The sequence below is a fragment of the Solanum pennellii genome, chromosome 4 (genome assembly GCF_001406875.1).
Source record: "Solanum pennellii chromosome 4, SPENNV200".
Classification (NCBI taxonomy): domain Eukaryota; kingdom Viridiplantae; phylum Streptophyta; class Magnoliopsida; order Solanales; family Solanaceae; genus Solanum; species Solanum pennellii.
Window position 1 is genome coordinate 1,759,332 of NC_028640.1, and position 12,015 is coordinate 1,771,346.

Sequence of the window (12,015 nt, forward strand, 5' to 3'; positions counted from 1 at the left end):
ACGTGGAAGCAAACGAACCACAAAAGCAACTAAAACTACATTTATTTGACGTGAAAGTTAAAGCAAGCAATAACAAACATTTATTTGCTTTATTAACAAATAAAGAATTTATACTTTTATTTATTTTTTCTTTCTTTTGGCTTTAGCTTTACAGAAAACTAATAACTTCTAATAAGCAATAACAAAGAAAAATATTTTCCCTGTGTGTGGGGGATAATCTTAGTTGCTGAGGAGTAAAGACTCTTTTTTCGGTTTTTCATTTCATATTCGATATTTTTTTAGAACTCGATTGATTTAAATTCACATCAGAAAGTCATACTTCTGAGACTCTATCAAACGTAGTTTCATACTTGCAGGGATATATCCATGTGCTAAATTTGGAACATGTGAACCCATAGTTTCTTCGTAAAATATAGATATTTTACGTTTAGAATTAATATAATATTATCTACTGACACTCATATAACAAGAGGCTAAATTTGAAATTTGTTTCTTATTATGATATATGAAACTTATGTTTCAAACTTAAGCTCATTTGAAGTATATTTGAGTGTTGAATTGAATCGAAATATCTGAAACAAGCCAAAAATATATATCATATATACCTAATATTAGGTTTTGCTTAAGGCCACAACTTTAACAAAAAATATCTAAAAGCTCTTAGTTGTCAAATATTTGTGGTATCAAAATGGATTATCTTTTATAAAAGAAAACAACTATACATTATGTCATTACCCATTTTAAAAAAATGTCATTTTCGAATAAAACTAAGAAACACTCGATCTTTAGTTAAATGTCTCGAGTCTGATCCCTAATTATGAAATTAATAATGATAAGAAGCATTTTCCCTTTTTAATGGACCTTAGGTTATACAATGCACATGGGCATCTTTTGTTGCGTTTTGATTTGTTGGGTTGGGTGGGGGTGAGGTGGGGTTGGGGAGGTGGTTACTCCTACAACTCAATATAAATATTTACGTGTCATTTGATGTGAGATATAAGGTATAATAATTTCGAAATAAAAGCAAATTATATTATCCTGCGTTTAACTGGAGATATTATGTAGTCCTTAAACTATTTCTACCATAGTAATAAGATAAGTTAAGCTCATATACATAGTAGGATAACTTATTCCGAAATAACTTGAACCTAACCAAACGACCGTAACTTATGACTAAGTTTACTTGAAATCACATGAATATTGTTCTTCCATAACCTAAGAGGACAATCATTTGTAATTCTCAAACAAATTAGACCAAAATTCAGCAAATCATAAATATGAAAACTATAGTTAGCCTTATTCAGAGTGTTGGATAATTGTTATTAAACATCAATCCATCCCATAATTTAAGGAGGATTCAATAAGAAATACAAAACATACACATAGTTATACATGCTACGATACTCCAGAATCGTCTACGTATTCTTTTAAGGTTATATACAACATTATTATCTTTCAGTATTTTATCAAACTTACATAATGCAGCATTTCACAACTAGGCCTTTTTGATCCACCCGGCCTTCTTCATTGCCTGGCAAAAGAAAGTAGTCTTCATTGATATCGTAATTTTGTTCTCAACGTGCTATTTGATCTAACAACGCTCTACATTACTGTAATTGCTCGTATCGAGACTGAGGGAGCCATATAGCCACAAAGTGGAGTCTGGAGATGGTAGAGTGTATGTAGACCTTACCCCTACCTCAAAGGTAGAGAGATTGCTTTCTACAGACGCTCAACTCAAGGCAATATTATATAGAACAAGAGATAATAATAAAAATGAGAAGTACTAGAAGTTCTTTTATATTGATCAACCTAGTAAAGACTCACCATCAGAAGGCTGAGCTAGTTTTCGATTTTGGGGAGACGTCATTTCCTTTTTCAACTGCATCAGTATATCCTCCATTGTGTTTTCCCTCTTCCAGTCAGCAAGCATGGGGAAATGACTTGGTTCTACCTGAGAAACTTTCTCACGCGTAAGCGTACTTTGTTAATATGAAACCTAATAAAGTCGGAAAGAAAGTATGTGGTACTTACCACACCAGTTTCATAATTTACGCAGCTCATGTTAATCCTGGACTGGAACCTTACACCAGGTGGCTGATCCGGATACTCCTTTCCACAAAATAGTTTCAGCTGATAGATGCGCCCTTCGTGTACAGTCTGTCAACATTACATGTCATTATCACAGAAATTTTTGCTTTCCTTACGGTCAAAGTCGGCATGAGTAGCAAGCAATTATTTTGTCAGTCTTGCAAAAACAAATTGAATACGGTAAAGAAATGGATTTTGGGTTTAACTCAGCTCCAAAAGCAAGCTCCGGAGGAGAGGATTGCCCAAAATCATTTAAGAAGACCAATTACTCATGTCATATCTGATGGGGGATTCTTAACACTCCCCGCACTCCCAGACCTCGTTAACTGAAGCATGGACGATAAAATATGGGGGAACATTGGTGAACAAAGAATTGAAATGGGCCTGGTTCTAATACCATGTTGAAGTGTAACCATTTCATCTATAATCTTAAGCCGTCAATGGCCACACTTTTATTATTTAATTATATCCTAAACAAATACAAACTAAGGCACATTTGATAGAAAGACGGTTGTCTTGATTCTAATATTGAGTCAACTCCATTAAGACCTCTAGAGCGGTTTCTAACAACTACAGAAGGATAATTTTCATTTACAAAAGACCATATTTGATTCAAAGAATGCTAAATAACCCAAGTGAGAATTAAGGTCCACCGTATTTTGTCAACGGCCAACTTGTGTTTACTAACAAAATCAATTTTTTTTAATTACATAAATATATGATTCCCACCCACCTAATGCTGACATCTTGTTTCTATCATCACACATGGTGGTTGAAAATCAAGTTATCCATAGCTGGAGGCAGTTACTTCATTGTCATTCTATAGTTCTACTTTCATTTTAAGATTTTCAGCCATACTGCATTGATCGTTCATTTACTTTTTTATGCACCCGTGTAAAACAAATGCAATATGGGCAGTGAATATGGGCAGTAATACCTCCTTAAATTCTTCCACATAAACTAAAAATTAGGAGTCGTTGTACACTAAAATGGCCAAAAAAAAAGATGTGATTACCCATACTGGAAGGTATGCATGCATCTGTAAACAAATTCATGTAACATAGGTTTCCATAAGCAGCTGAACTAATAAGTATGACCATACAGCAGTTCACTTTTTATTCCAATAAGACAATATTGGCTTTTTGACGAGGTTGAATGTGTTGGGTACAGTATCAAGGGGATGAACTGAAACTAAAGTGATATAAGATGTGTAATATTTTCATAATAGTTTCTTATCCAAAGAGATGAAGGAGGTATGTATATGAAGTGTTATAATGGAAGGATGAGTATATATGAACACATGAGAGTGCAAACTGTCAATACCTGTACACTCAATTCTTGCTACTTTTAATGACAAGAATTCACATGAAGTAATCATACCAACGTCACACTCAGCAGACACTGATATACTGATAGATCAACACAAATGCAGGCAGAAGGACTTAGATAACATGTCTACTTTGTTCGTCTTTTTCTTTCTCTTTTCTTTTGTGGTAACTCAAACATTCATAAAAGCAGAAATCAGAGAAGAATAACACTAACAATAAATTCAGAAAAATCCAATAGCTCTAAAAATTGGACAGATGACACCTCCTAAGAATGTTACATGTAGTACAACAAAAAAAAAGATCCAAAACAACCAAACACCTCTGTTACTACAAGCATTCACATGAAGTACTCGTACCTATGTCACACACATCAGACACTGATATAGTGATAAACAACACAAATGCAGGACTTATGTATCATGTCTACTTTGATCGTCTTTTTCTTTCTCTTTTTTTTGTGGTAACTCAACTTTCATAAAAGCAGATATCAGAGAAGAAGAACACTAACATTAAATTCAGAAAAATCCAATAACGCCAAAAATTGGACAGATGATACCTTCTTAGAAAATAACTTTTAGTACAAAAAAAGATCCAAAACAACCAAACACCTCCATTGCTGCAATCAGAAATGTCGAAATACCTTTGCGCCAGCATCTAGAAACATCCCGCTCTCCACCAGTTTTTCAGTCTGCACTCTGAACTATATTTGCTCTCTCTATCTCTATCTCTTCTTCTTTTTTGTCCCCTTCTCTAGACTGTTTCCCGCTCTTCTATATCTACCCCCTCATTGGTTATCTAAACCCTAACTAATAAAACATATTTCAGTGCAGAAACTGCAGGCAAATCTCTAGATTATTTCCTGCAATACCAATCCTTGTTACTCTAGTTCCTTTTATCTATAGAAGGACATGCATGCTGCTTTTTACCATACTGAATGTTTTTTCTCGAAATGGTAAAGTATTGTGCCTACTATCTTCTTGTTCACCAAAAAGGTGGAGTTCAAACATTGAAGCCCTTCGATGAAAATCGAAGTGTCATTTTCAAAGTTTTTGTGGCCCAAGTGTGTCCTTAGTTCCTTGTGGCAGAAAGATGCACCTGGAATAAACCACATGTGCAAACTAGCTCGTTAAGTCATTAAGTGGCAAAGAGCATGTCGTCAACTAACTACAAATCATCCTTGGATCGTAAGTCATCACTAATAGCTCTTGATGATACAACAATAACAACTATGTCTCAGTCCCAAACAAGTTGGGCTGGCTATATGAATCCTCATTGATCGTGTTTATCCAATTAAAATTCATCTTAGACAAGCCTTATACAAAATACAAATAATAATATTAATAGAAATACTTTAAGTTCTCTATATTTTCAACTAGCAAAAAAATCTCTGCTAGGCTAAAAGACTCCTAGAGAGCATTGGACCTCAACTAAATGTATTAATATGACTAAAACCTTTGGCAAGGGCAGAAGATAACAAGGAATCAGAAGCAGCTGAGGAGGACCATCCCTGATCCCTCTATGCATTTTATGGACCATCCGGAAGGAGAGGACAACACTTGCTTTGAGAATAGAAGGGCTCACATCACTTATATCCGGAATAAAAAATACTTGTCCCCAAAGTCAGTTCTTTTGGTGTAAAAGATGTTATTGAGAGTATGGATCAGTATTTAGAGTTTTTAGATTTGTTAGGAAATTTGTAATTGGTGCTTTGCTGTTTTAGGTGTTGACTACTTATGATGCAGTCTTTTGTACCATCATGGTACCTTTACTATTAAACTTTAACCTTATCAAGAAAAATATGACTAAAACCTTGTTTTCCTCATAAGGACTAACAGAACTAAAATCCATTCTCAACCAGTGTCTATCGCCTATATATATTTTTTTCTTCTGTTATGCTCTATCTTTCGTAAGTCTGCATAAATTCAAAGAGATTGTAGGTCTTTCAAGACATTACTTTCCATGTGTTTTAGGCCTACTTTTCCTTTTTTAACACCTTCATTCACCATGGTATGACATTTAAAGACTAGTGCATATGAAGGATGAGGCAGGACCCGACCAAACTAAGCGACCTTCACTTGTTTTATCTCAATGTGTGCTACTTGCACCTTCTGGAAAATGTGGTCGTTTTTTTAAATCTTGTCTAATCTTTTATTACCACATATCTGTATTAGGATCCGCAGCCCTGTAACACTCATCTTGTGGATGTGTTGAACTTTAGTGGCCCAATACTCACTCTCATATAAAATGTTGGTCTTATAATTTGTTCTGCAAAACATCTTTCACTTAAATAGGCATCCTTTTATCACACAACACGCTGGTAGCACTTCTCCATTTCAACCATGCATATTTAATTCCGAGTGTAACATCTTCATCTACAATTCCATTCTCCTCAAACAGCAAGCCTATGTATCAACTTTTTTTGCATTTAGGCACTACAACCCCATCTAAAATTCACCTCAACTTTATTTTCCTTATGCTGACTATTCTTGTAGGGCATATATTCGTTCTTACTTCTACATATCTTAAAACCCTACTCTATAAATTGCTTCTACATAGCTCAAGCTTTTGGTTGCCACTCTTGCTAGTTTTGTCAGTTCGCACAATATTGTCAGCAATAGTATACACCAACAAAGCTGACTCTGACGTCCTAAAATATATGTGCTGTATCATTTTTCCTTTAACAGATAATAAATGATTTAGACACATTCAAAATCCTGTTTCAAGGACGCACTCCTATACTCTATTTTTCCACCACTTGTTCTTTTGCTACTACTCTACTGCTTACCCTCTTCCTTCCTCTTGCACTCTGAATCATTTTAGTACATACTATTACATGCACCATATCTCTTTAAGCAGATTCTAAATGATAATGTCTCAAATACAACATTTTGCACACGTTGTATATCATGCTTTCTTTAGCAGATGACACATAATTATGACTCAAAAATTGATATCCCATAAGTGGGATGTTATCTCTCTGCCTCTTCATCCTACAACTCATTGCCAACATATTTTTTATCAATAACTTGTATGGCATACTTTCTTCTTAATTTTTATTCTTTTTCTAGTGCAGCCACAATCCTGTTCAAAATGAATGGACCTGCAGTAGTTTATTTTCCTAGTTAACCCAGATAAACTTTCTCCAATAACTTAGCATATGGATATGGCATAATCAGCCCTAAGTCCCCTTCCTCTCAGTTATCTTAGTATTGTTTTTAGGATACCCAGGGAAAGACATCTCAAAAATGAATTGCAAATCAAGTCTGTAACAAAATCTAAATTGAGGTATGATCAAATAGTCAGCAAAGGTAACTGAAGATCATCCAAATTCAAAAAACATATTTTCATTAACAGCAGAACAAAGTACCATGAAGCTTAACTGCAGTAACGGTAATTCTGCCAGTACAGCTAACAGTTATTGCTTATTAGAATAACCAAGATATGCATACAAGTCTAAAAACTGTAATTCAGTTAATTCTAGACTCAGTTTGAATTGATTCATGTGATTTATAACATGTAAACTCCGAAAAATGTGACTTATGTTTTTCATGGAAGAGAATTCAAAACTGTTGTTACCTTGTTAGTTCTATGACTTGAGTGGTAAGATTTCAATTGACTATCTTAATTGACAGAATTCAGTATCCATTGTAAATGAGTAATAACATACTTTAGATGTCAACATGGGAGTTGTACCTCCTAACATTTAGGTCCAAAATCCAAAATACAATGTCTACGTGCAAATATATAGTAGTAAAGTCACTTGCATCCTTGGGAAAAACAATCAGTCTCTTCAAGAACATATGAAAAAAGGAGTCACAAGCACAAACATGAAAGAACTGATAAAGCAAGCCTACATTAGGAGGGCCAATGATAGTTCCTGTCCATGACTGCATGTACACGTCATCTGCATCATCCATCCCATAGCTGACAGTTCCATCCCCTATTCCTTTTTCTCCTCTTTCAAGCTCCTCCAATAATCTGAAATTCCTTGGGACTGGACATGAACACAAATATTATCAGGTGAAGATTTCAAAACATGCTGATATAGTATGTTGAATGTAGTGCATTAAGAACAGCTTCCTTGAAAAAGAATAAAGACAAAGTTACTGAACAATGTCATGTCATTGTAATTACAGATGATGCATTATGCAGTTTAGAGCAACAAAAGGGGTAGTGTTAGGCTAAGTTTCATTACACTGCGAGGTAGCATTGAATGTCTAAGGAAAATTAATACTCCTTCCGTCCCATTATATGTGGCACTCATTCCTTTTCAGTCCGTCCCAAAAAATAATGTCACCTTACTATAATTAGAAACAAACTAACTTTAATATTTCCTTTTACCATTAGCCTTATATAAATGGCGAGATCGCCAACAGCTTTCTCGTGAAAGTAGTTGTTTCTAGGAAGCTAATAAAGATAACTGGTTACGTGTTTAGCACAATTAGCAGCATTAAATTAAGGATGCAAGCAAGTTAAACAGAAAACTCAAATTGGAACCAAGATTAGAACCTCGGGCATCTCCATAGATGAAGGTCTTATTTTCTACTCTTGGGTTAGAGAAGATTACTCCTCATTTGGAGCCACAGAAGTAATATTTTTCGAGCCATTCACCCATACTCTAATCAAGAAAATGTAAGTCAGTGTTTAGTTCTATTCATTTTGATAGCTTCTCTGCTATGGATGAAAAGTAGCTGTTAGTTATTTCTAATTACAATAAAAGCAATTGCTTTTACATAGCTACTTCATTTTGCCTCATATTGTCTTATACTAGTTCCCACCCAACACATTCAAATATTTACCCTCACCAGCAGCTAGAGGAGAAAGGAATGATGTCCAAGACTGAACTTAGCACCTATCATCCAACTACTCCTTTTAGGAATGGAAAGAAGAAAGGATGGCCATAGATCACTGATGTCGAATTCACGAAAAAAGATAATTTGTGAAAGAATCGTGGGTTCTCAGAGTATGCTTACACTATAATAAAGTACGAAGGAAGGAGCGAAAGCTACTCAACCAGACGGGAGAAGCGACCAAAGAAAGTTGGTTCGCCTTCTCTCCTCCACTGCAACATAGGTCGATCCAATCCCTGATGAAAATATTCCAAAATGGAATTGGATTTCCACTCACAAGTATGGAAGGTTCGATATCTCTGACAGGTTATATTTATGGTTGACATGGGATGGATCTTTTAATGTGGTATGTCATAACTTATAATTATATTCCCTTCTTTACATCCACATTTTTTAACCATCCATATCTCAGATACATTAACCTCTCTCTGAAGTTAGATTTCAATTTCCAAAAGAAGCCAAACAAACAACACACACACAGAAGCAGTAGCAAGTCAGAAAGGAAACTCGACCTCCACAATCGATTAAGCCCCAAACACCCAAGGTAACGGGACATGTACCACCCAGATAGTAAACCACAGCTACAGATTACAACAGCGTAGTAACCTTACCAATAGTTTCTTATAGAAACACAACTTCCAAAATTTGCATCAATTCAGCTAATAACTTCACCTTAATTTGGCAAGCATTTCTGTTAACAAAAACTTCAACTTTCCCATAAAAGTGTACACCAAATTCATCCAATAGTGCTAAAAATTGAAACTTTCTATGTCAGCAATCATCAGCCAACTCACTTAACCTAATCTGAACAAAACCAATAAAGAAACCCTATTCCCAAATACCATAAAGAGTTTAAACAGCACAAAAATTGTTAACCCCATGAATCCAAAAAAAATAAAAGACCCCTTTTGAACAACAAGCCAAAAGAGTTATACAAAGATCTACAACCCCAAACTTGAACTGAAAATAAAAATCCAATCTTTTTCCAAGATTTTGATGCTTACCTACAACCCTTGATGATCCTTCTGACCCCATTTCTGGCAACATTCAGAAATACAACAGTAAAGAAAGGTTCTTTGAGGTGAAAAACCAAAAGGGTATACCTATGAAAGAGGCAACAAGAAAGAGAAAGTGAGAAATAGGGGGAAAGGGCAATAAAATGTTGGTCCCAACTCCCTAAATCAAGAATGCAGCTGTATGGTACACTAACTACTATTCACTGTGTGAAGTTTACAACTACTAATACAATTTGACAAAGCTTTGAGGATAAGATTTTAGGTAAAAAGGGGAAAAAAAGATCAAACTAAAGAGGAAATGAATTGATGATAATAATATGTTCCATCATTTTTAGTGTCACACTCACCGATTCACGGCTTGAACTTTTTTTGTTTGGTTAAGTGAAAAGAGCAAAATTTGACTCCTCAAGTAAATTGTTAAACTAGCCACCCAACTTTGATTTGGGATTTCAAGTCTCGTCTTTTTTTTTTTTAATATTTTGATAATATCAAAACATTTTCTATAAATGATCGCAACGTTTGAATTTAAATGTGTGTCTGAGTGATTAAATGCATTGATTTTAGATTTGAATACGGAACGTTAAAGATCATTTTTATTAAAATATGTGAATATACATAATGCCTTCTTTATTTGTAAACATAGATGTTGAACCTTCTTCAACTTTTTTGTGTGTTCTTCGTGGTTTAGACTATTTAGTGAAAAAATTTGTTCTGTCATTGTTAGTAGTTAGTAATGGTGATAGTGATAGTTGTAATAGCAGAGATAGTTAGTGTTGCAGTAATTGGTGTGATGATGGCTATTAATAGTGTTGGTTGTAATGTTGAAACGTTTGATGTTAATAAATTGTTGTATGATATTATGAAAAATGTGGATTGCTGATAATATGATGGTAAAAGTGGTTGGTAGTAGAGATCGGTCATAGTGATTGTGGTTGATATATAGTGGTGCAGTGAACATTGTTATAATGATGGAGATGATAGGTGTGGTAACGACGGACAATATTGATTCGCAGTAGTGTTGGTTGCTGATAGTGGTTGTGATTGCAAATGTGATGGTGATGGCCAGGGGCGAAGCCACCTTGGTACAAGGGGTTTCATCCGAACCTCCTTCGACGGAAAGTTATATTATTTATATATGGGTAAAATAATATTTTATGTATATATAGTAGATGTCGACCCCCTTCGACTACTTTGTGTGTCTATTTCTACGAATTTTGAACTCTCTTATTAAAAATTCTGGCTCCGCCGATGGTGATAGCATGTGATTGACATCAGTAATGATAATTAATAATGTTGGTGGTAATTGTAATGTCAAAGATAGTTAATAGTGATGCCCGGTGATTTGGAAAATGTAAGGTGATGAAAATTATCCACGTAAAAAATCTTTTAATTATATTAAGACTATATTCAAGACCTTAATGATTAAAACTTATTCAAATAAAAAAAATATTCATTTGAACATGTAATTTTATCTCGTGATTTGAAATAGTGAAATAACTCAACTTTTGAATATGCGATTTTCATCTCATAGAGATGAAATCTATATTCATCCAAAGATATTAATTTAAAAAGAAAAAATATACACACAATATAAGAATAAAAACGTATCAAAAACTAAAAGTTCATTTCTAACTATTTAGTAATGAATTTAATAAACTCATTTACACATGCAAGCTCTTCATTAAATTACATCCCAACATGTTTGGATTATCTAAACATATTATAATGTCAATATTAAGCAGTGGTGTTTTTAAATTTTTTGAAAATAGGTGGTCAACACCTATTTGGCTTTGTAATGATTTATTTTTTATATGATATATATTTTATATTGATAGAGTAATATAAAAGACTTGTTCATCTTTCAAAAATATATATTAATCCTCTATGATTCGTACATGCTATATATATTATATATTTATAAGATATTATAAAGGACATACAGTTCATTCCTTTACAAATAAGTACATCTAATTACACAAAATTTTGCTTTATTTCATCTAGTTATAGATAAGCAATAAGCTGGAAAAAAATGTAAAAAGAACCTAATTTTAGCACTTTGTAATTATAGTAACGAAATTGTTTGGAATTTACTTATTTTTACAACTTGGTACATAAGGCTAATATTATATAATTGTTCAGTTTTTTTTAGCAATTTTCTCTATTCCTCATGTAAATAACTCGATTTTGGTTAACAGTCGACTACAACTTCACCATCTAGGGGACTTGATTAAGCTTTTGACCCTTCAACTTTTGAGAAACTCGATAATCTCGAAGTTTTTCAAAGTTTGGTCAGAGTACGTCTGGGTAGGGGGACATGGATTTCGTCCAAGTGGATGAAGTTCGTTCTCTTTTACTAGTTTTGGTATTACATTATTGTGGAGGGGAAAAAACTCTCATTGAGACGCTACTTAAGTACCGATCGATTATGCCAGCAGTGACTTCCCAATTTTAAAATTAGAATGATTTGATGTAATATTTTATTTTTTGAATGCATAGATGATTTGCAATCTAAAAGAAGGATATGAAAGTGAAATTAGACCAACAAAAAATTGCTTTCAAATGAAAAGACAATCTATCTTTATGTGTACATATGTCTTATTTCTATTTTTCCTTTCTCAACTACTAAAAAAAAGAAAAAGAAAAAAGAATTCGATACCTACAACTACATGATCACAAGTGATTTAACTAATTCATAATATATATATATATATATATATATATATATATATA

At 33.7% G+C, this 12,015-nt stretch overlaps 1 protein-coding gene across 1 annotated transcript; it reads right to left on the reverse strand.

Moving 5' to 3' along the window:
• Positions 1 to 1,260: 1,260 nt before the first annotated feature.
• Positions 1,261 to 9,569, reverse strand: LOC107018181 (ubiquitin-conjugating enzyme E2 variant 1B). The gene is made up of 5 exons (XM_015218590.1): positions 9,274 to 9,569; positions 7,274 to 7,413; positions 2,035 to 2,160; positions 1,828 to 1,954; positions 1,261 to 1,531 (listed from the first exon to the last, which is right to left on the reverse strand). Exons 1-5 carry the CDS (start codon positions 9,314 to 9,316, stop codon positions 1,473 to 1,475), a joined length of 495 nt encoding a protein of 164 aa, XP_015074076.1. The 5' UTR covers positions 9,317 to 9,569; the 3' UTR covers positions 1,261 to 1,472.
• Between the last annotated feature and the right edge of the window lie 2,446 nt (positions 9,570 to 12,015).